We start from the raw sequence: 25,385 nt of genomic DNA, 5'->3' as shown, positions 1-25,385 counted from the left end.
CAAGTTGCCAAGAACTGCCAGGAATTAAATTGGCTTGACCAATTAGTGCTCTAGAAAGCTTTTCAAATAATTAAGGTCAGAAGGAGCAGTGACACACTAAGACAGATGCTGACCAATCCAAAAAGAACATCATCACATTAAGCTGTGAAACTGTGAGAGATCTGGAGACTATAACAGGTCCTTTCTAGTTCTGTCAAGTAAATGGGCTACAGGAAACAGCAAAATGTGTGAAATGCAAAAAAAAAAAAAAAAAAAAATTACTAGCTGGCAGATAAATGTGTTACACAAAATCATGGAACTTAGCAAGATACAAAATTGGAATTTAATTAAGCTGAACTAGAGCAAAAGCCTCCCAGTAACCTTGCTGCTGAGAGCCTGGGAATATGAAAAATGTAGGGCATTAGCTCTTATTCAAGTCCTATTTAAACTTCCACTGGAGGCTGGCAGGGAAGATGGTAATTTTAAAAGAGCATTTCTATTAAGTTTGCTGTCAAAGCTCTCACCCCAGCTGGATCAATATTCAGATCAATACACACACTTGGACAGAAGTCAAGACAGATGGTGACTGATCTGACTGCCTGGGCAAGTCACTGATGCTATCAGAGTATTGTGGAAGATCTTCCCTACTGCCTAAACACTGTCTTGATACAGAACACAAGGAATTGAACAAGATGGGATCATTGGTACTTTGAAAATTTAAAGGAAGAAAAAAAATCCAAAACCCAAACAATCTTGGAATAAATTGATCAAGACTAAATACTGATGGTAAGAGTTTCTACCTGCAGTCTTAAACTATTCTGTCCTGTTTATATTTTCACCATAACCTGGTTTCTGTTTTAGCCAATTGAATGCTACCACAGACATCATGAGGCAACAACTGAGTGGCTAAGAACGTGTCCTTTAGCTGCCAACCAAGGAACAGCACAAGTTGCAGAATCCTCCAAGTGATTTTAGTCAAAGCCACTATTGGCCTCACAGTGCCACTTATCAGTGAACATTTCTGATGTACTCACTTTCTGAGTGTTCTCAAGGCAGAGAACACTAACTCCTATTTCACACAAGTTACTCAGCATCAACACTGAATCCCTTATTAAAAAAACCCAGATCCAATGGAACTAGGTAGTTTAGTATCTCTAGACACACAAAAGCCCAACATCTACTGCATTTCCTCCAGATCACATGTGTTTGACCTTCTCTACTTCAGAACTGAAGATGAAAACCAAGAACAAAGGACTGTGAAATCTGTTCAACATTAAAGACCTTGGAAGCAACAGAAGTTCATAATCAGACCATATCCTTTCTTTGAGAAGTACAGAAGAGCCAATAGGCAAGTTGTATTACAATGGTCTGCTAAAGAGCACTTGAAATGACCAGTTTTGTCTGATTTAGAGGAAAAGACATGGAATGCTTCAGCACTCACAAAGAGCTGATCAACTTTCTTCAAGTATAAGAGAAGCACCTACTTCTCTTGCACCTGATGACAGTGAAAAGTCTAAGATCTTATTCATTTAACTAAAAAAAAAATTAAGAAAACAGGATTAATTCAGCTGTTGCAAAAGAAGATACTGTACAATATTAGAAAATTAACATCTCCTCAAGAATAACTAGTACTTAAACAAGCAAGATGACCACAGGAAGGGAGAAAATAGCAGAAGATGACAAAGTAATACAAAGGGCCAGATGAGTCTTGCAAGTAAATCACTCCAGCTACGATGGACTGTGCCCTCATGTCAGAATGGACAGCTAATAGCATGGAGAAAACAGATCCTCTGGCTGCAGCATGTCAAGAGTGAGTCTGCAGTCCAAGAGTCATACATTGCTGTTTATAAGAAAATTTCTGATGGTTAATAGGAACAATCCAAGACAAGAAGTCAAAGAAATCTCAGTACTGTAAAAAGCTACAAGGCTGAGAGACTGATCTAGCAACTGATTGGGTACTTCACATGAAGGTACAGTGCCCTTTAGGTTCAGGTTTACATCTGCCTTTGTATCTAATGCAAGAGCAATGAACTCTGTAGTTATTCCTGAAATCACTCTTTGTACTTTTACTTACACCTCAAAATAATCTAGTTCAGCACTGTCTCATTTCTTACATGGCACCTTGCATATTAGTCTGCAAAGTGCCTGTGGCATTTGGATCTGAGTGGACATTTCTGAAAAAGCTTTCATTTTAATTTCTATTGTACTTCTAAGGGAAAGAGATATTAACTGAATTATTCACAGATAAAGAAAACATAGCAGAGGTAGGAGCTAAACCCAGAAAACACCTAAACCAGAAGAACACAACAGATTTTATTACCTTTTTATTGACGTGACTGAATAAACAAGAATGTAGCCATTGATGTCTATGGAGTACGTCTGAGGAAATATGGAGTATTCATCCTGTAGAAGGAATATTGCATTTAAAATTAAGGTTGCCACAGTTCAGAACTTGATGCTATCAGATCACCATCAGATAAGCTGGTCATATTTCTAAGACACGAGGTGCATACTATATGGGTAGTACTTTCAGATTTTTTTTCAACACAATGTCAGATGTGGAATCTTTACCAAATTAAGAGAAAGCTAAAGTCAGTCTGTATACTGTACAATTTAATCTACAGCTTTTCTGTTTTATTCCCTCTAAGACTATGGATGAGCTGAAGCTATTCCCAATCCTCTTATCCTGCTTAATTATCAGTTTCTATTAGTACAAAACATCTACTCTGTCCCACCACTAATTAGTAACTATGCCTCTTATCTTGCTAGTGATACATTTCAAAATCCTAATTTCAACAGCTGACAACAGGATCTAGCAGTTTGTAATTTCAAGTGACACTGACCACATCTAAATTACCTAAGGGGTCTGTTAGGAAGTGATTAATTGTGGCTTACTAACTAATGTTTATCAACTAAAGATGCAAGAAATACAGTTATTAGATGCTATATGACAACTCTAAGTTTACATTATATGACAAGTGTTTAAAAAAACCAAACAAAACACCAGAAACTTCATCACTGAATTTACTACCCCTCTAGAAAAGGAACTGACCAAAGAGGCAAATGAAACACTCATATATTGCAGGTAATGCAACACAAACACTAGGAATCCAATGTTAAAAACCTAAGTTGTTCCAACTCATATTCCCAGGAAAAATTTCCATTTTGACAACAGCCATACTTCTTAAGGGATGAGTTCTCAAATTGTTAAACCTGTGCTTCTGAAAATGTTAATTTTAGCTTAAGATCAAATAACCTCTCTGTATATTGTCATGGCTGAACAGATGGAACAGTGCAATCACACAGCTTAAATCCAGACAGCCAAAAGGAATCAAACTTCCCTAACTGGCAGAAGAGGAAAAACTCTTCATAAATCAACTTCACAGATCCAGCCAAAAAAAGTTTGAAAGAATAACACTTAACAAAAGCTGCCCTTATTTGCCTTTATTGCTACACACAGAGGGCAGCCTTCCCCCATCTTCTGTGAAATGCTAAACTGCCACTCCAGTGGGATGTGTAATCCCAAAGTCAATAGAGGAGGCATCCAAGCTGGTCTCAGTGTAAAACAGGTGAAAGTGCAGCTCTGTTGCTTGACTTTACCCGGAATTCCTCAGGAATTCCTGGTAAATCCACTGGAATTTGGTGTTAGGTAAGATTTCCTTTTACACTTCTCTTCTGTGACCCCGTACCAAGACTCCTGTTGAACTGAACTGCACAGAGCTCAGTAAATAACCACGACAGGTAAAGAGACACACGACAGAGGAAGAGTACCAAGAAAAATAAGTGCCATAACCTCAACTATTTCTAATTCATGACTTAATTTTTAGCTTGTTAGGAGAAGGAAGAAAACCTGCCAATTCCCTGGAACTTGTGGGTCAAATTAAGAAATCTGTCAAGTGATATAACAATGTTGCTACAACTCTTGTACTTTTTTTTCAAAAGTACATAACAAATCTACAATATAATCCTTGCTGTGCTGTATACACATAAGTACTCCCTATGGACCATTAAGCAAGACTGACTTAAAAAAGAAATCTGTCCAAGCCACACCCTCCATAACCCCAAATCATCTCTCCCCTCTAACCCTGTGAGCCAGAACTCAAAGTTCAAGTCATTCCACGAAGAATTAAATTTTAAAATAACGACAGGCTGGGAAAGAAGCTATTTTGGCTCTAAAATACTGTATAAGGTTAAATCAATCCTCAGCAATAGAGGTATGTTACTGGTGAGTTACAGTGCCTTCCCAGAAGGCAATTTCCCCCTCAAAGAGAAATTTTTTCTTTTATCACTGAGCTACACAATCGGAGCTGTAAGGCGAGTGCACTTACAATGGCACAAAATGACACCTATGGAGCTTCCTCTGCTGCTCACACTTCTCAGCCTGCCCCTCTCTCACCCTCACTCTCCTCTGCAGAACAATCCCCATCAAACAATCCTGTCCCAGAACGTGTGGCCAGTACTGTGCTCAGACAGCTCAGAGATCATACGTGTTGCTGATGAGCACCACAAGCTGACACCACATAAATACAGCATGGTGCTCTTCAAAGAAAGCAATCAAACATACCTAGAAGGTTACAGCCCTTCTGAACAGTCCCCCAGCTATGAGCAAATGTCCCACAGCTTTACAGTTCTTAAGTACTGGCAGCAGATTTTATAACACTAACGTTGTTTAACACTACTCACAGTTTGGTAAAACCCAAAGGCATCGTATGAGATCACAGAAGGTAAGAACACATAAGCAAAAAAATGTTAAGGATAAAAATACAGGGTTTTAATGATCCCTGATGGTTTTTTCCCTAATACAGAGTGTTTCAAAAGAGGCAGCGCTCCCGTGCACGGAACGTGCAGTGCAAGTTCAGCCAAGCAGCCCCATGTAATGAACACCTAGATCTGTATGTAATGAACACCTGCACCTCACAAAGCTCCCAAGCACACTCCAGGACACGTGTTCCCTGTCTCCTCCTGTGCTCCCTGTCATTACGGGAAGCTCGGACACACTCGTGAACCATCGCGTTAAAATGTAAACAAACTACAGCAGTTTATTGGTAGCCCAGTGAGTACCACCCACATGCATTTCTGCCTCCTGCCCATGACTGTGTCATGGATACAAGTCATGGTGGTGTAGCCGGAGCACACACAAATAGGAAAATTCATGGAAAATTTCCCCATGGTTAACTGAAGTGACATTTTCCATCTAAAGCAAGACTCCTAATTTACTCTGTAAATATCAAACAAGCTACTTATGTACTTTTGGGACAGAGTTAAGGCAGTTCCCTCTTCCCTTTTTTAGACATGCAATAGACAGGGAAAAAACAAAACAAAAAATCACTAACAAACCCCAAACCAAAGTCTTTAAACAAACCCTAACAAAGAAAGTCTTTAGTGACTAAACAAGAAGTCAGGATAATTTTTAAGTTAACTTTCACCTCTGAATGCATGGTCACTACAAACTTAGCTCAACAGAAGTATGAATACCTATTGTCTTAACTCTGAAGAGAGATTCAAAGAAGGAAAGATAACTTACTTGGCCAGCAGTGTCAACCAACTGAAGATGATATTCTTGGCCATTTACTGTGATCAGTTTTGTAAAAGCTAGAATAAAGAAGAAATAAAGAAACATGTCAGAATTACACACAAGGAAGGGATCAGAAGTCACTCATCTGTGTCATTGTCAGTCAAGTCACTAAGAAAAAGAACTTTAGTTACAGGCTTTAAAGTAGCAATAAAAGGCTACATCGGGTGCTGTACTTTTAACTTGTCTGTTGCAAATAACAAAACTCAGAAATTTACTTTAAGATTTCAAATTTCAGGAGAATCCCACATTGGATGCAGCTGTTCCTCCTTTACTTTCTTAGAAGGAAAGAATAAAACAGGGGTTTACATGCATTTCTAAGAAACTTTGAGGCAACTGCAATTACTGGTAACATAAGACACTTAAATATAACTGGCATCAAAGCTAAGTTTGAACTTATTATAGGATATTTTCCTCAGTTTCCAAGCAGTTCAGCACAATCAATTTCCTAAATGTAAATCCCATGAAGTAAGTGATCTTGATTAAGAAAAATAAAATAATCTTTGGGGGCTAAAACACATAGAACCACACTTATGAATATACTAAATCTAAATAATGACAATTAGCTAAAAGTGCACCATGCTGCTTTCACATCTGCTGTAGTTTCCAGCCCATCTAGTCCTCAGTCACGAAGCACACTCAGTCCCAAAAGTGATGAGAACTGCTTCTCTTCCTCGGATTCATGAAATGCCAACGTGCTGTGAGCTGAGGAATCTTACTCAATGTTTGTGTTATGCAACTGCAAAAGCAAACAGTGCCACAGCTCTTGTAGGAATAATAATGTACTGACCAGAACACACAAACCCAGCTTTGGAGCTCTGCTTTGGCCTTCAAGATGCACTCCAGACATCATTACAGGACAGTTCTGGTATACTGAGTAAAGTTTGTGTTGTCCTCTGGTTGAGGTCATTTTCCCAAATACTAACAGTCCTAAAACCCTCATCTGTCACTGCAAAGACGAGCAGGGAAACAGTCAGGGAATGGGTCAGTGTAGTGTTAGCTAAGCTGTCCACAGCTTCCCAGAGCTGCACAGTTGGATGTTCCCAACCCCACTGTGCAGTCCCCTGCCTACGCTTTCTGGGTTTGAACAGGGTCTCCCAGAAGCTGAAGTTGTCCAACTTTCCTCCTCCCCCAAAGGTCATTGTCCCGTCAAGTCTCCACAATTTGAGCATTATCTTGAGTAAGTGGGCTGAAATAGCTGAAACTGGGGGTTTCAACCCACCTCATAAATCAAAGCACCCTTTCAAAAAAATGGAGCAATTCAAACAGCAAAGCCAAGCTAACACAGAGTGTCCAAATCAACAGTGTAAAGCACACCCACAACTTCCATTACAATACCAGCAACTGCCATTTGAAATGGAGAATCAAAGCTCCTGCCTTACCCTGGCCATCCCCTAACAAAGCTGCTTTAGCACATGTGCTGCTCTCAAGTCACTGTCTGGATGCTGTTGTCATTGCTGCACAAAAGTTTTAGGTTATAAAACAAGGATCCACAACAGCTCTTTGCCTTGGATGAATATTGTGATGGGGACAAACTGTTTGTTTGAACAGATGTTAACAGGCAGCGTTGCTATAATACAATATCCCCGCTTTTAGTCAGAGGGAAAACAGACTCCTCTGGAGACACACTGCATTAACAGGTGTATGGAAACAACAGTCCCTCTCCAGTCTCTTGACACTGCACATACACATCAAAGCACTCTGCAGTCAAAGTAGCTTCAAGAGCATCATGAAGTTAATATTTAAAAAGGGATAGATGACAGCTTTTTCAGACTATTCTAGAAGCCTAGAAGAGACTCAGCAAAGACATCATCATCATCATCAGTACTGGAAGAGAGTGTGACACAGATAAGGGAAGGGAAACAGTGGAGGAGTCACCACAGAACTGTTAGTGCAGAGCCTTGCAGCACTAAGCACAGCCCACTGCATGGAGACAGATCTGCTTCGATGAAGTCACAATTAATGACTTTCATTTCTTTGCTGAAGCTTTTCAAAAATATTCCTGGTTAAGAATTTCATCATCCGAAAAACCTACAAGTGTATTTATTGTGATCTGTTGATCCAGAGGAATCAACCATTTCCAATTCCGTCACCTACTATCCTGGGACACGTTGCCTTTCGTTGTGCTGATGAGCAAGAAAAACAACAACAATACAATCACTGCACAGTCTGGCTCTTCCTGGTAGGCCAAGGACTGAATTCAGCAGGCCTGACCAACCTCTGCACCCCTAAGTCATTTTGCATCTGGAAAATGCTGCTCATCAACTGGAACACGATCTTGGAACAGGACATGCTCACACGGATCTTGGAACAGGACATGCTCACACTTCACAACCCGGAACTCCAGTGATCAGTGTTACCCTAAGATCAAGTACACCAGCATGAATGAAATGATTTGCATATGCAACTCAAATGACAGCTACTGTGAAATTCCTAGAATAGTAGGTCTTATTCCTATTGTTCAAGGCCTATACAACTTGTTCCTGTAAGAGCTTGACTATAGCTTGCCTTCTATACAATTTAGCTTTACACTCAGCATTTTGTGCAAGTTTTATTATTAGAAGACAAAAATTATAAAGATTAAGCTACCTGCAGTACTACCCTTTCATCAATGCTGGTAGAATACTGTAATAAATTACAAGGACAATTTTCTGGAGACAAAACAGAAATCACACAGGTCAGTCTACCCTTCACTGTGTACTTTTTTCGTAAGTGTAGACCCAACCACTAGATGAAACTGAAAAGGTTTTATAACCTCCTATAAAAAGCACTGGAAAAACACAACATTCTCCAACACTGTCCCTAGTATAGGAACCTGGACTTCTCAACACTTTTTGCCAGCATTGTCCACCAAATTTGAAATTACAAGCTAGGAAAAGTGCAAGAGTTGATAACGTACTTTCTGTCTTATGACCCTGGATAGAATCAGAAATATACAGCTGGGAGTGTCAAAAGACTGGAATGATCAAAGATTTATAAAACAAAAAATTTAAAAATATTAAGTACATGAGTCAAAAGAATTAGTTTATACTACACCCATCAAAACTAGTTGCAAATCTCTGTCTTATAAAAGATACCGTCAATAAATTTAAAATTTTTGTTAAATTAGAATGTGTTCTCTATTCCTTTCCTTGCAGAAGCAATTCTAAAATACTGTCTTTATCAGGCATTCTAGGGCCTAAAGATGGGACAGATTTCCCACTGTTTTGGACCTCAGGGCATAATTTCTACGTTTTCAACCTTTACTTCCCAGTAATATGTTCTGATGCAAGAAGGGCCCTTCAGTTCTCTACCTTTCAAAAAGCAAATTCCTCCAGCCACAGCCACAGATCACAAGACTTACACCAAATGAATAATGCTGTTTGTTTTCCAAATAAATAAGAAATCAAGTGAAAAGTTAAGCCTTTTCAGGATGCCCCCGCCCAACAAGTCTTCATGGCCATGACATACTCCATGATTAGAATTCAGATCAAGCAAGCAGTTCAGACTACAAGGATTAAGTAAGAGAAAAATTCATCTGTGGTGTATTTTCATAGTTAAGAAGCACTACCAGTGTGAGACACACAACTACAGAGTTTCTAACAGCAGTTACAGACAACAGGTAAAGGATGAAACAAGCTAAGCTTGTACCAAGGTGTCAAAATGCTACAAGATGACACAGACTCAGCATTTTGTAGGGACTTTTGACTCCATGTCAAATTTGTTCATTCCCATATAACTGCATAAAACTTAAAAAGATTACTTTAAATAATTTGCATTTATATAGGAGAGTAAAAATAACCTGTCCCAACTGACATTAAGATTTAAAATACAGAAACTTAATCCTCAGTATTTAGTGCGTAGTTTTAATTTAAATCATACCTTACTTATAATTCTAGCAAAGTAAAAAGGGATGATGGAAAGCCTTAGAATGAATGACATCTGTGTAAGAGCTAACATTCAGATCATTCAGGCCAAGGGGTAAATTATCTACTCTGACTTGCTAAAGCAAATTGAGAGTTTCTCAAAAAGTAGCATTTGAATTTTAGTTCTAAGCAGTAAAATAATCCCGAGGAAAATATCCTGATAGCCACTGATTCATAATTATTACCACATATAAATTCAAAAGAAACCCTGTTCTGCTGATTGCTTCATTCAAACTTACAGAGTATCACATAGGCTTAGCATCCTACTGCAGAAGTTCAAAACACTAAAACCACTGCATTTCAGAAGTCATTAAAACACAAGCAACTCCAGGGTTACAATCATGAAACCAGTTTTATCTGCCACACAATTAAAGTAAACCAGTATGATCAAGTTACTCAGAGTAGCACTGCAGTTGTTCAAGTACTTTATGACCATCTCTAGCTCAGAAAGAGATGCCTGGATTGTAATGAATACCAGGTAACTCACCTCTGAAGTGACTTTTTGCTCTTGGCAGCATTTTTAGTACTAATGTCTTTACCCAACCACTACATTAGCTATTCACAAAGGCACTAATATCAACAAAAAAAAACCTGCTAAGAGAAAAAAGACACTTGAGAAGTCAAATACTCCGTATTTGCAGCAAGCTGATAGTGTACCAACCTTGTTATCAAACAGCTGGAAAGGAGTAAGTAAAAAGTTTATCAAGTTATCATGGCCACAGCATGTCAACTTTCTAAGATAGCCATTTAATTCTGACTGGTATTGATGACTTTATGTTCATCTGGATATACTGACCCAATAAGAAATGTGAGACTCTGGAATACTCGTATATAGTGGCACATTTTCATACAGGTGTGACATATGTAATTTAAAGTGCCCTGACTACATTAGGGGAAGCAGATGTCCAACAGCATAATACAATACAAGGAGATGTATTGTAGCCAGGTTCATTAGGTTTTCCTTCATTTAGTGCTAAAAGACAATTCAGCTGTTTGGAGAAGCATGTACACAGTGATTTCCATGCTGCAATGCTGTAAACGTTGGTTTAAAAGAGTAATAAGACTTAAGAGTTAATTAATGAGCTTTCATGTTAATACGTAAATGCCCACATAAGCAGTGTGTATATCGCCAAGGACTTCTCATAAGTTACTTAGGTACAGAAAAGCAGCTTGTCAGTTATTTACTTACTGTTCTCTATGGTTGGATCATACGAATCAACAAACTGTCCTTCCACAAACTGAATCGTCAGTGAAGATTTTCCTGTAAAGAATGGAAAAGAGAAATATGGATTGAAACAAGTCTTCAGGTTGTTATCACTTTACACTTACTAGTAGATACACTAATGTTTTATCTATCTAATAGCAATCTAGCCAATATGAGCTTTGTGTGCTTCATTTAAAGTATCTATACATGACAACTGACCTAGTTTTAAATTAAATGCCTATTCCTAGTAACTGGGTCTCCTGAACATTTAAAAAGCAGAGCAAAAGCTACTTGGTATGTGTTCTGCTTTTGTTTTAACAGGGCATAATTTAAACGACTCCTCCAGTTTAAAACAAATCTAAAAGCAGCAGTGTACAATCCTCACAGAACTAAATTTAACAAACTGCTATACTTGGAAGGTTTTTCTGTCAAGAAGCAAATAAAACTCAAGATCAGTTTCAGTCACTGCAAAGAAAACTTGGATAGAATTAGCCAAATTTGGTTTGACTTGAAGATTGGACATATTTCCCATGACAAAAGGATGATCTCAAAATTCTTGAGACCAACATATTCTCCTATTAATCCTCCTACTGCCACACCACAACAGACCAGCGGATGCTGTATTTTAAGTAGTGACTGAGGGGGCATAATTGGATTTTTTTCCTTTGGAAGCCATTTAACTGCTATACTTTAGCAGACAACTTTATGTTCCAAATTTCAGTTAGAGTAATGCAAAACACCAAATTTAGTAGCAAATTGAAAAAAAAACCCACGAAAACTCAGTCTTGAGAGATTTTACAAGATGGTAAAGGCAAATTACATATTGACCATATAAAGTTCTGCATTGACCTTTAAAGTTCTGCAACTGAAGACTTTTCAAGCATTACAATTTCCATTACAGCACATCCTCTACATTTGGGAATCTACTAGATCCTATTACATTATGTTTACTGGACAAATACACTCCTAAGAAGATTGCCAAGTGCATTAGCTGCTTTTGGACATGAGCATATTCTTCATGCTCCTTTATATTCTTTTCATCGGCAAGAAGCACAAACAAAATATGACCTCAAGTTAAAATTTTGACTCAAGACCATCCGACTCAGTGGAAGCCTCTCAATGACTTCTTAAGTAACCAATGTTGTGGTGGAACTAAATAGTAAAATTGTTTTCAGGAATAAATTGCTTTGGATAAAGGCTGCCCACTTGCAGTGCTCAGACCACACTATGTTTAACTTTGCTGTAGAAAAGTACTTTCCTAAGCATTCCTTCAGGAGATACTAAAAAACAGTTTTCTATTTCATTTTCTACCATGCTCAGTGTCATGAGCATGTGTATTCAAGTGTCATGCCAGCTCATTCAAGAAACAATGCTAAAAAACAAAAAATCCAGACAAATCCCAGAAAGACCAACTATCACCAAGATTTGAACGAGTTGCTTTTTCTCAGATCATGTTCTTAGACACCATTTTCTGATCTTATCTAACAGCACCACTGAAGGTGTCACGCTCACTGTGTATGAGTTGACAGAGGACACTGCACTTTAAACTGTTGCTCCAGCAAAGGACATCCCCCCTCCCCCCTCATTCAAAATCTTCCTAATAAGGACAGATTAGGGATTGAAACTGTGCATCCCAGGAACTGTCTGAAACTGTGTATTTTGGACAACACTTGGTGAATTTTCAAACTATTTCTTCTTCAGCTTATGAAGTTGCTACCCTGAGTTCATGCTTCCAGATTCTTTGCCAATACCAGCACATTAGGCACTCCGTTTCAAAACAAATTTAACTATTTCTATATTAGGCTGTACAACATCCAAGATAAGAAGAGCTAAGCGTAGCACAGATCATCACTGAACATTTTTCCTCTTCAGAAGGATCCTAAACTAACTGAAAGACTTGATTGCTACTGTCTGTTTGTGCTAAGCCTGGGAACTGAATCCCGGGAAGGAGTGGGAGCCAACAGAAAACGCTGCATTTAACACCCAGCTGTATTAATTACTGCTTTCCTCCTAACAGTGAAAGAGGAGGAAACAAAAACAGACAAAACCAGTGTTCCAACAACTCTCCTTCTAAATTCCTCCTGGCTTGGTAACAAGCCTCTCAGTAATGATGTGCTCCTGATCACAAGAGGATGCCTGCTTTCTTCCAGGAGCCACAGGGAAGCTCTCCAGTTTCGGATTCTGCACTACCCCCTTGGGATAAGTGCATGTAACAGTATCCCACTAAACCAAGGCTTCCAAAGTGGACATGAGAAATTCAAACCCTGGGTCATTAACACCCCACTGCCATGTCTCACCCATGACCAAGCTGCACTCAGAACCATGTAAACAACAGCTCAGCTTGAACTTTGTCCTACAGGTTTTATTCCAGGCCTTTGACCTATGCTCGTGGACGGGGCAGAAAATCAAGCTGACAATTTAGCTCCTATTTGCTCTTTCCCCAGAAAGATCAGGCAAGGTTTCCAGAGAGGATTGCAACACAAACATTGTGTCCATGAGGCAGGGGCCAGGGAACTGCACACAACTACATCTGCCAATGTGTTAACTCCACCTCGGAGCACGGCAGGGAGGAGGATTTGGGAAGACACCTCTGACTCCATGTGCAGACACCGCTAGCACACTTCAGCCTTAACAGGATGAGCCTGACACCAGCAGCAAAGGCTTGATTACCTGATTACTCAAGGGTGCACACCTCAGAAAGGCTCAGCTCTAATGTGCCCTCATTTGGAACACAGCCACACATTTTTTTGTTTGTTAAGCTTTTCCTTCTTGCATCCTCCACACTGGTACATTTAACATATCCACTGTACTCAAGTTTTAGGAAAATAAACATCCATTGAGACCAAAATGAGAAGTGTCAGAAGCAGAAGCAAGGCTGGGAGCTGGGTGCAGAGCCTTGCTACGGTAACTCCAAGCACCAGATGCTCCATGGCAGAGGAGTTACAAGCAAAATCCTCCAAGTTTACTGACTCTCCCTCTCCCTGGAGGTAGAGGACAGAAGGGAAGGGCTGTGTGGAATGTGTTTTACGAGTGTTTAGAATACAAGTCCCAGGTGGCTGAAAGCTCAAGTTGTCCAGAAGTACCCAAAGTGTATTTGCATACACAATTCACTGTTTACGGTATTATGTGAGAGTGGTAAAAGAAAAGAGTTTTCCACTGTCAAAACAGAAAAGGAGCAGGTTTTCAGACAGAAAGCCAGTTCAAAAAAATAAAGCTGTCGCGTTTCTGTTCACACCAGACCACTCGCACCATGAAACCAAACGTCCCATAAACACTCTGTGCAATCACAGCACATCAGTTTCAAATGCCATTGCAACTGTCAAGGCAAAACAATTGCCAAATTGAGTTTTACTCATCTTTTTACTACTTGGACAAGAGCTGTAGTATGTAATCTAGCCTTAAAATTCAAGCTTTACAACACCAGGCAATTTACCAAGCAGATGAGTAACTGAGCATGGGTGGGCTAAGAAACAGCTGCCTCCCTACAGAGGCCGTGCCCCTACTTTGCTGCACCACCACCTGCCCGCTGTCCCCATCCCACATCCTCATTCTCCTTGCAACAGGCAGAGGGAAAGCCCAGATTCAATTCTCATAGGCAGCCAACTTCCCCCCAAACCCAGGAGACCAAAATGATGCAACCAGTCAGCGAGCAAGTCAAACAACAGCTCCACAAGCACAGCATTGTGCAAGCTCAGATGTGCAGCTGCCCTCGGACGTGGCATCGCACGCTGACGGCCACCAGCAGCACAGCCCAGTTTATCTCAACAGGAAAAATTTCTCAATGCCCAAAACCCTCCACACAAGCCACCAGTAAACAGTTTGTGGGGGTCAAGAACAACAGCTACCGAAGAGCTGCAATTCTCTGCTCTGTTGGTGTGGTAGATGCATAGTTTCTTTAACTCATCTTTTTCTACTAAAATGCTCGCTTATGTAGTTTGCATAATCATTAAACACGTAACAACTGGCAGCATCTAATTCGCTCCTACCACAAGCCTAGCACCTTGCCTGAGTTAGCCTCTAGACTAACTTAGTAACTAGACTTACCTAGTTAGTCTTCTAGGTCTATTCAGTCTTACCTACAAAACAAACCGGTTCAGGTTTTGTCACAAAAGCATTCAACAAAATGAAATGTTGTCCGTCACATCAGATGAGGTAAGTCTGTCTGCGTACTCAACCTGCAATATCTCACACACAGCTACACTCAACCCACTACACTGCACAGAGATGGAGTTTTCATACTGAAAAATACACTTGATTTAACTTGAACATTGGGATCTTTATCTTCTTTAATGCACAAGACAAACAAATGGAGACAAACAAATGCACAATACCAAGACAAACAAAATGGAGACACCGGCATTCCCATAGAACAGATTATTCATCCTCAGAGCACAGAAGGGGACTGAACAACGTCTTGGAGCTGATGGAGGTTAACTGGGTAGGAAAGAGAATTACAGCATCCCTCTTCAACAAAGATCTTCTCACAAGATAGCAGACGATCTCAGAACCCATCACTAGCTCATCATTCATCTCAGGCCGCATCGTTACCAACTTTCTATGGTTAATTAAGATTTCCTCCCCCCAGGTGCTAATTATGGCTTTGTAGTTGCTATTTTGCTGATCATTGCTATGTAGTTTGGTGAATTATTCTAATGACTATAAAAATGATACATCTGGGTCAATGAAGAATTCTGTTTCTAAACCTCTGGAGACAGCAATACAATGAGCAGTTTGTGTTTTACTCAGATGTAACTTAATTCTACTATTAGACTTTTAATCATGAGGAATTATCACATACAAAAACAACTACTCTGAGCTGTAGTTTTATTTTCGTAGCAATTTCCTTGTGATATCAACATTATGATACCAAGATTAAAAAATTATTTTCTGATGCTTACAGACAAAACTCTTGTTGGCACACAGAGAGCTCAATTCCTGCACTTGCTCATATGATACAAATGCTTGATTTGCAATAGAGAGTGGTGGCTCTCCTCTCCCAACATGCTGTCAGCTTTCCAGAGGACAGACTAAAGGTTATAATCCTGTAAGAGTTAAAGTCTGAGGACCTAAATGAGACATCTTTTGGTAACTTGATGAGGGACCTCAAACATAGAAGAGCCCTTCATAACAAACCAAACAGCAGATCAACATTTCAACACAAGCTCTTTTTCAACTTCGATGGCACTCTGTCCTATTGCTCTACTGTTTCCTGCCTTCTCCTGATCTATTGTTATATCAGAATATAAGGAAATAAATATGACAGTCTGCAGCATGGTTTTCTAGCAAGAACTATTTCTGCTATAAAAGAAGAGCTTCCCATGATGATCTGTAACACCAAAAGCACGAGCCTGCATGGAGATACTAATTTCCCTTCCTTCTGCATTGCACAATTTTCCTGAGGTTTATCAAAGGTATTCCTCTGCAAGCCAGAAGAAATCTGAGAGCAGTCATTTAGAAACAAAGCCAGATGGCTTCCTTTATTTTCTTCAGATTTCAAAGCAGTTGGTCAAACTCACAAACATATTTGCAGGACCTTGCTAGGGTTGGCAGCAATGAGCCTTCAAAACACAAGCCAAGAATCCTGATGCTATCTAAATCATGCTTTCTGTAAGGAAAGCAAGAAGAGAGTATGTGCTTTATTTTCTGATATTTAACAGCAGGCTCACTACATCCTACACTAGTGCTCATCTCTCAGTGTTGACTTACACTTTTGTTGCAACATATTAGACGTCCAAGTAAGTATGTGGGGAAAAATTCCATTGCTTTCCTGCAACAGCTCAGTTTTGCTTTCATTTAAGTCAGTAACCTCAGCAAAGGATTGTCAGAAGAAATGTTTTAGTTATTTTAGCACATAGTCCAGTTACCTCTGCTTGTCACCCTTGCTGGCAGAAAAACAGAGGGGGCCACTTTGCCTGCTATTTCCCTTTAAATGAGATAAACCAATTTTAATTCCACATGTCAAAGATGTTACAAAGCTTAAAAAGAAAAATATCCAGAAAACTTCTGTGGCACACATCTCACCTGGCCATGGAATACACACATACATGGCTGCATCCAAGAAGTTTTAAATAGATCGGGGGAACTGCATCCTGGTGTTTCCTAACTACAAAGGAAATTCAGACACTCATACCCCAGACAGTCAACCTATATCTTCTCAGATAAATACCACCCTCTGTGTTCTCTTCAGACTTCCCACAGAAACTGTGCATCCCTGCAGCACCTTCCCACCTCCCTCCCCACAGGACTAGGCCTAAAATATTTCAATGGCATCAGTAGCCAGGTGGTGAGCAACTGCATTGTGCATCACTTGTATATTCTTTTATCATTATTATTCGCCTTTCCTTTTCTATCCTATTAAACTGTCTTTATCTAAACTCAAGAATTTTACCTTTTTCTCTGATTCTGTCCCCCGTCCCATTCGGGGGAGTGAGTGAATAGCTGTGTGGTGTTTAGCTGCTCACTGGGTTAAACCTCAACAGCTTCTAAAGGGAAGCTTATTAAGCTAAAGATCAGATCCTACCATTTCAGTTTATGACACACTTCTAGGGAAAGAGCCTGAACTTTGTACTGATTTCCCCTCCGAAGAGGCAAAATTCAACTTGTACCTCTGGGTAGAAGCCAAGTCCTTCCTCCCTATACACACACTTCAAGCAGCTCATTAGGTGTTTGAATAAACTTGACCTTTCCTTGGATCAGCTGGTATGTACAACATGAAATGTCTTTGAAAGACATTTTTAGAAACTGTCATGGTTTCATCATTAAATCAGTTTTAAATGCTATGTCATTGGAAATAAAAATGTGTCTCTCTTGCTTTAATGCATTCCATGCATTCCCCTTTTCAACCTTCATGATTTTACTTTCCACACAAGGCAACAAACACCCAACTTCCAGTCAATTTTTTCTTGCCACTAAAGATCGCTGGGATGTACAACTTCAGTTACCTTTCTGCAAGACACAAGTATCAGGACTAGCAGGGTTTAAGTGCTTCTTCAAGAAGCAGATCTTTCCAGTTGCATTCACCAGAATGAGCTCTCCATCCAGCACAGACACTGCCTGCTAAACTTCCCATTTCCATTAGAAAACAGGATAAACTCTTCCCTCTGCAAATCTTACACCAGTAAGAGAAACAGAATCCTTACCTAGATGAAAGACCTCATTCTTTCAATGGATCAGTGCTGTTCCACTGAACTGCAGGTCTTCCCTAAGAATATTCCCTGAGAAGGATCTTTATGAGGACTGGAGTCATAGGATGCCCTGTTGCCAACACTGTGGCCACCATAACTCCGTGCTTACAACCACCACCAAGCAGAGGGTTAAGTTTCTGAAAATGTCAGTAAAACTTTCATAGCATCATTTAAAAACAGAAGTTTAGGAACGTGATCCTGAGCATATTGTAACGCTGAGTAACCAAAAGCAGCTGAAATGTGTGAGGAATAGACCATCTTACCAGTACTACTGAACTGCACATGACCACAGGGCCTCAGGATCTTTTTGGAACTGTAAGAACAATAGTAAGAAATGTATTCCTCTCTTCCTTGTTGTAGGATGACAGAAGGCAAGTGCCTGACAAAATCCTGACAAGACATTAATAGTAATATTCCCTCTCTTGGTAACATCATCCAAGCAAATAATGTGATATATATCCAGCAACTGTAGCCAAGTAGTTTCAGCCTTACTCTGAAGAGAAATCCACAGAGCTCTCCACCAACCTGTAGTAAAAGGTGAAACACACTACAGATTTGTTCCAACAAGGGCAGGCTACTTTTACAACACACTGTACAAATACATGAATCAAACTGCATAATAATCACTAGAAGATCTTGACCACAGAAGGCAGCTCCACCCTGCAGCAGTATGTGTGACTATGAGGGGGTCAGTCAGCATAACAGGGTTCAGCAGACTTTGGATGATCACTGGTGACACAAAGTCAACAAATGCCAGCAACGCACGTGGCACCCAAAAACTGACGCTCCTGGAAAGCACGTGGCTCCCAGCATCCAACACCAGCACACAGACTATCCACTTGCCATGACCTGCACTGCTGGAAGTCCCCAAAGCTGCACGAACCATCAGGTACTGCAGCACCAACCCTGACAACACCAATAGCTCTCAGCACAAAACAGGGAAGGTGGTCCTTAGGGATACCGACAAAGAGTCACACTGACTCCCTCTTCCACCCGTGGAGCAGGACATGGTCAACTCCACCACATCTCTGTCAACAAATGCACTGACAGACACTGAGGCAGTCTTGATAAGTTGAGCCTTGACCACTTCTTCTGTGCTAGACCAATGCTCCTGTGGATCTAGACATAACCACAAAAACCAGTGTGCCTGAACTGCTCCTTCCTCTACAAAAACTGTCTCCCCACCACCAGGCTCAGATCAACTTTTGTTGCTACTGTTGTCTCTTTCTGTTTCAACTCTAGATCTTTGAATTAACTATACAGGCATCTTCCATTTTACTTCTGTTTTAGCATGTGAAGCCCCTCCCCTATATTAATCAGGGTGGAGTAAAGCCACTATCTCTTAAATGCCATCCTCATACCCTTGCCCTTTATCCAGCTGGAGTTAGTCATTAACCCCTCCCCACTAACGTTGGCTGCAAGACTTCTGCATTTACACACTTGCCTGATCGACCCAAGAGTAGCTGCTGAATACAGAGGACAATCTGTTAACAGTATGGAAAGGTCAAAGTAATAATATACCAAAATCACAGCATGACAGATAAGGGTAAAACACCAGGGAAGAAAAAAAAAAGACTCTGAGGTAAGAACAACACCATGCAGAATAGCAAAAGAATCATTAGAGCCCCCAACCTTGGGAAAAGCAAAGGGAATTTAAGCCAAAGATCTGTCAGATATGACACGATAGAGTTGATTTAGCCGTAGGGCAAAGAAGGTATAATAGGTAACCCCTGTTTGCTATGTCATACTATCAAGTTCTTGCCTGTTGCAACAGCCAGCTGGCTTTCTTACCTTCCTAACCAGCACGTATCCAGCTGGTGGCTCACAAGGTACTTCACATTAAGCATTTTTGGGCGAGATTCATACTTTTTACTTAAAAGTACTCTCACTTTTTATACTGTCTAGTACAAAAACATCACAATACAGAGCTCTCACCTTTTCGGGGAAGAACAAAACCAGGAAAAACACAGAACTGACATTCTGTGAAAACTGAAAAAAATCACCACCCCATCTCACTCCCACCCTCCCCCAAGCACCTGAAGTCAGCCCAGGGGTATAACTGAGGATGACACTTGTGACCTGACATTAAACTCATTTTTCCAGTTTGACTCTCTTTCACAAGTCAAGTGTCTTCCAGCCAGTTCAGCTCCAGTACCTGAGGAAGCACTTGCCAAGAGAAGCTGGATTGTTCCTTCCCCAGCACCCCACCAGCACATCCATGCAGCTTGGACGAGTGAGCTACATTTTCAGGCAACTTAATTTCAGGTCGTCCTTCAGGAGACAGAGCAGTACATTGTATTTACCTGCTGTAGAGGTGTCTGCAACCCAACAGTTCTGCAAGTGTCATTTTATCTCATCCTCTATCCTACCCCCATACTTGGGGATAAAAGCATGCAGTTGAGGAAGGACAAGCAGAGAAATGGTTTAGGTGTCCTAAGACTCCTTGATACACTCTGTATAAAGAACATGATTTTGAAGCATTCTGACAACTTATTCATCCCTGCCTTACTGTTCAGAAAACCTTGAATTACCTTACATTTGAACCACTTTTAGACTTCGGTTTAGCAACCACAGAAGGTTTATAAAGAATCTTGACAACTTTCTTCTCAAAACATGACAAAAAAAGTTAAGCCAGCATTTATTCACCAAATGAAGCAAGCACCTATTAGAAACAGCCATTTCCAAGAAAGCAGTGCAGAAGAAGGTACTTTAGCAAACTAAGAAACACGGTGCTTGTTTATATGCACGTTGCAAAGTAGAAACTTCCAGTTCTAATTAAAAAAAAAATGCTAATTTTGAAACAGATTTCAAACACCAAAAATTTGTTATTGATGGAATAACAAGCCTTAAAGCAAAATACACTTTACTGCATTAATGTCAAGTGCTTGATTGTTTTGACAGTTTGTGGGACAGATTTAATAAGAGTTTTCCTACATATTATGCATCCCAGCTCTTTTGCATACAGCACGAGTACCTTTAAAGGAGGTCATACATATTGAATGAAGTTTTGGCAATACAATCTGACAAGCTGTTGAAGCTAGACAGATGTATCCCACTAACTCCGGAGACAATGTTGTCAAGAGACACTTTCATATCCTAATTTCGTATTACACTTGAACATGTTCACACCCACACACTGAAGACCACTTATATATTCTCTCTTTTCCTCAAATTAAAATTAATTTAACTCAGTACTCCACAAAATACAAAAAGTAACCAGCTAAGATTTGATATGCATGCTCCTCTGGTTCCTGTAATCTAAATTACCGAAGAACACTGACAACCATCCCAGAAATACTCACCCCCTCAATCTTTAAGACTTCAGTGCAATATTAAAAAAGCATGTTGAATGAAAAATTTGCTGTTTAAAGGATAATCTATCAGGAAATTGTGATTTCTTCAGGTGATATCTGTTTAATACAGAAGGACCAGAACTAGTCACACATTACGATCTTTCATTCCTTAAAAGCCCTTCAGAAATCATTCACTTAGTCTTATGCCTCATAACCTTTGGCCATTATCCACAAACTCTTGATGATTTTATCCAAATCAAACTGGTATACATTTCCTCCTCATGTTCTAGTTTCAAGTTCTCTAATTCATGTAAGAAGTCCCATAAGAAATTCCATGTAACTTCCCTTTTGCAGGAGCCCCCAAGTCTCAAGCTATTTTTTGCTTGTCCTGTCTTCATCTTGATTGGCACATTGTGCTTGATAATCCAAAACCTGCACTTTGAGAACCTGTATCATCTGTTTTCACCACTACCTTTTCCACCATTGTCTCATCCCACATCCTTTATACTTCAAATGTACGTGTCCAGCATGGCAAACTGAGGAAGAACCAGAGCATCTAAACAATTAAGTAGCTGTGAGTCATCTTTGTGCTGCAAGTGTTGATAAACACAACAAAAGGAGGGTCAACCAGGTTGAGGAATCAAATGGTATTTTGAGGAAACATAATTTGTAGGGTATTCTACCAAACACTGATAACCACAATGAAAAGCAACAAGAGCCCTGAGATTTGTTTCCTCTGCTTTTCCAAGCAGGAAGGCAATCAGTGACTCTGAATGCCTTGCACTTCGTTGTACAGGCTGCAGCACGATGGGGGTCAGTCTCTTCTCCCAAAAAACAGGCAAAAGAGAAACCAGCCCCAAGTTGTGCCAGGGGAGGTTTTGATTGGATATTAGGAAAAATTTCTTCACGGAAAGGGTTGTCAAGCATTGGCACAGCTTGCCCAGAGAAGCAGTTGAGTCACCATCCCTGGAGGTATTTAAAAGCTGAATAGATGTGGCACTGAGGGACATGGTTTAGTGGTGGGCTTGGCAGTGGTGGGTTAACAGCTGGACTCGATCTCAGAGGTCTTTTCCAAACTAAATAATTCCATGAGTGTAGTGTGGAGCTCTGCCTTTGATCCATTGAAACGTCTTTACTACCAAGTGTTTCCAGATAATTCAAGATCAGATCACTTGAGGCATCATCTGAATTTGTAGACTTTCAGAAGACCTTTAGAAGAAGGTTTAGAATTACCCCAGGTCAAACATTTGACTTTTCCTCGATTTCACATGGAACAATTAGATTTAACTACAGAAGGTTATTTAAACAAGGACCTTGAAAATCTGGATTTCTTCAGAGCTCCCTCATGCACGTTTCACCACCTGCACAAGGCCATCTTTTTCCACCAGGAGAACAACTCCAGTTCAGAAGGCCCGTTGTGGAAAGTTTACAAAAAAGCTTATCTGGGCTGGCAGAGGAAAACATTTACAGATGTGATTTCATAACAGGTCTGACAGAAGAAAAGTCTGCTTGGCCACAAAGAGCCTACTCCACCCTGCCCCAAACAGCCCATGCTCCTGCCCCATTCCCTCTGTCAGGGCTGCACTTGCAGAGCTGACCAGCTGAAGGATACAAAAAATTTCCCTTCTGGTTGCTTTACCTTTCAAGGAAAATTCCCTGAGCTGGTTGCCAGGCTTTCATCATGCCAGTGCACCTGGGTAGGGAGAGGAAGGTCCAACTTCCAGCCACTGCAGGATTAGCTCAACTTGGGCCAGGGGATACCCCACACTACCCAGTTCATTTGCATCTGCCTTAATTACATGGCAATTAAACAAGAAAGTGGCTGGGATGTTTCTGAGAAAAGCTACACCTGAAAGCCTGTTTCAGTACTTTGTTCAAAAACTGCCTCAGTTTACTTTCCTGTTAAAAGTTCAATACAAACAACTTTCCCCCAAAAAAAACCCCCAATTCGGCATCCACTGTACTTCATATTTCTCAAAAAGGAAATACAACCTGTAATGGTCCATATTCATATGTCTTTGGTAAACTTAATAACCTGAGATCTTGCTAAAAGGTCTGCTAGGTAACATATAACATGGATTTTCTCCACATTCTTCCCTTTTCCTCCCATCCCATATACCCTCATTAACGGAGCATCTGCCATCAGTGTGCAAGAACCACACTGGAATGCAAATGTCCTGAGAGAAATTTTAAGCAACAACCATCCCCCAAACTCAGGAAGCACATTTTTATTTCTCACATTATCAAATTCACAACAAATCCACTGTTCACTTCAAATGCAGACCTTTGGAAAACAAAAGGGAACCTCTCAGATCCTAAAGGAGACAAATTCACGGCTGACAAGGGCTGCTTCGTGGTTTTACGCACCGTGCTTCATGTCTGCAGCTTCTGATCTGGGATAAATCGACATGACACCAACCAATTTTGAGTCATGCAGGATTCGCAGAGCTCGAGTGCATTATGAACATCCCACAGAGAAGCTGTTTCGGTTTTGGACTGAATACACAATTAAGTAGAGCGGTTCTTAAAATACGCCCTTGAATGTCACCTTCAGGAGAGCTACAGGAAGTTAATCATAATGGGCATTTATCACTTTTTAGCCTGCTCTTCTAATCCCGAGTGCCTGGTCATGCTGAGTTTCCGCAGCGGTGTGCCTGCAGAGGAGGTTGGCTGAGCCAGAACCTACACTTAAGGCAGTGTAGTAGCTCTAAAGGAAGAGCTTCAACTTTATATAGCTTATAAATTACAGGATCTATATTTCATTTGGTTTTCCCTGTCGATGTTAACTCCCAAGCTGAGTAATCAAATACCAAACCGCCCAAATATACAAGCAAAACATACGAGTGTTGCCATTGAGAGATCAGAGTAGGCAACTTAAGAGTTAATCCTGGAGCAGTGTCCTCAAATAACCCTACGGTGGCTTGATATTACAGCTGAACATGCTGCCTCTAGTGCTTCCAGCTACTGCTATCAAACGCTCTGTAGCAACTTTCCCTGCTGTAGCCACTATCGCAGCCACTAGCACCGAAATGCAATTAAAGCTGGCATTTCCAGCCTCAGCCCAGTCCCCTGGGAGCTGCAACCTTTCCTCCTTGCAGCATTGCCGCACCCTGGCAGAGCCAAAGCGGCCCTAACGAGGGAAGGGCTGCGGAAATCATCCTGGCACTCATTAGGGACTCGGCAAAATTCTATCCTCAGGTACCAGCTGGCTCCTGAGCCCTGAATTTTCCTGTTAAATCTCAGGCCTGCCAATGCTGTGGACACAACCACTCGTGCAAACCAATTGTGTAAATTACAGCACCACGGTGGTAAATCCTCAGTTCCCCCTCTGTTGACATTTACACGGGCAATTTATCGCCTGCTAAAATTACCACTTCCCCCCCTCCAATACCAAAGGGATCCCTCCCTCCTCAGGGCGGAACGCTGCTGTGAGAACAGATGCCATCTTTCAGGCACCGAAAGAAGAGACTCAACTCCATTTTACATTACAAACCTCCTGATATGCAAATAACTCATGTTTTCAATGCCAATAACTATGTTTTGTCCCAACAATTATTTTTACTATTTACAGCTCCATATTAAAGGTGCTGCTTTTTCTGCCCTTCTTGCTTTCAGACAAGGAGGGAGAAGAGGCATTTTTTAGCTTAATGCAACTACCTGGGAGCCCTTCCATTCAAATCTAACCTTGACAGATCATTTTGTTCCATCGTGGTTTTTTTTTGATACCTGCATGCCGCAGTCACGGCCCGTGACTACATCTGCCTGCAGCATGGACTGCTCTCCACCTACACACAAAAAAAGGTGATTTATTTAGGTGGGGAAGAAAATAGGTAAGTCCCCTATTATTAACTGGGTTTCCCCCTCAGAGCTGTAAACTGCCCGGGAGAGCATTGTCAGACCACCAGTTCAAACGTTTACAATTCCACGAGTACATCTGTAACACCAGCAGCACGAGCTGTATGAACAGCAAAAAGGAAATCAGGCTGAGATAGCGAGCTATGACTGAAGCTGCTAATCCAAACAACACCGCCTGGTTATCTTAAATTCATCAGTTCAGTATAGTACAAAGAGCCCCAGTAATAAAGTACTTTACAAGATGATCTAAGAAACCTCTTCTTTCATACAGCCGTTTGTGGTCTGAATTTGCATATTTGTTCTATAAACAGAAAAAGACCGAAACTGAGCACAAAGCATTTTCAACGACTCTACACTGCTTTTTGGAGTGATTGTTACTCTGAAAAGATCTGG

General features: G+C 40.6%; 1 protein-coding gene across 2 annotated transcripts in view; it reads right to left on the bottom strand.

Annotated features, from left to right (window-relative positions):
• RHEB (Ras homolog, mTORC1 binding) overlaps nucleotides 1–25,385 on the bottom strand; it is a 38,783-nt gene that overhangs the window by 9,568 nt on the left and 3,830 nt on the right. For both annotated transcript variants that reach the window (XM_064638712.1, XM_064638720.1), the window contains exons 2-4: nucleotides 10,646–10,717; nucleotides 5,504–5,571; nucleotides 2,300–2,382 (exon numbers count right to left, since the gene is read on the bottom strand). In XM_064638712.1, coding sequence (XP_064494782.1) covers nucleotides 2,300–2,382; nucleotides 5,504–5,571; nucleotides 10,646–10,717 — 223 coding nt within the window. The remainder of the gene's footprint in view (nucleotides 1–2,299; nucleotides 2,383–5,503; nucleotides 5,572–10,645; nucleotides 10,718–25,385) is intronic.

This window comes from Pseudopipra pipra, chromosome 1, assembly GCF_036250125.1.
Source record: "Pseudopipra pipra isolate bDixPip1 chromosome 1, bDixPip1.hap1, whole genome shotgun sequence".
NCBI lineage: Eukaryota > Metazoa > Chordata > Aves > Passeriformes > Pipridae > Pseudopipra > Pseudopipra pipra.
Note: the sequence above shows the minus strand (reverse complement) of the source record. Positions and strands in the feature narration are given on the sequence as shown.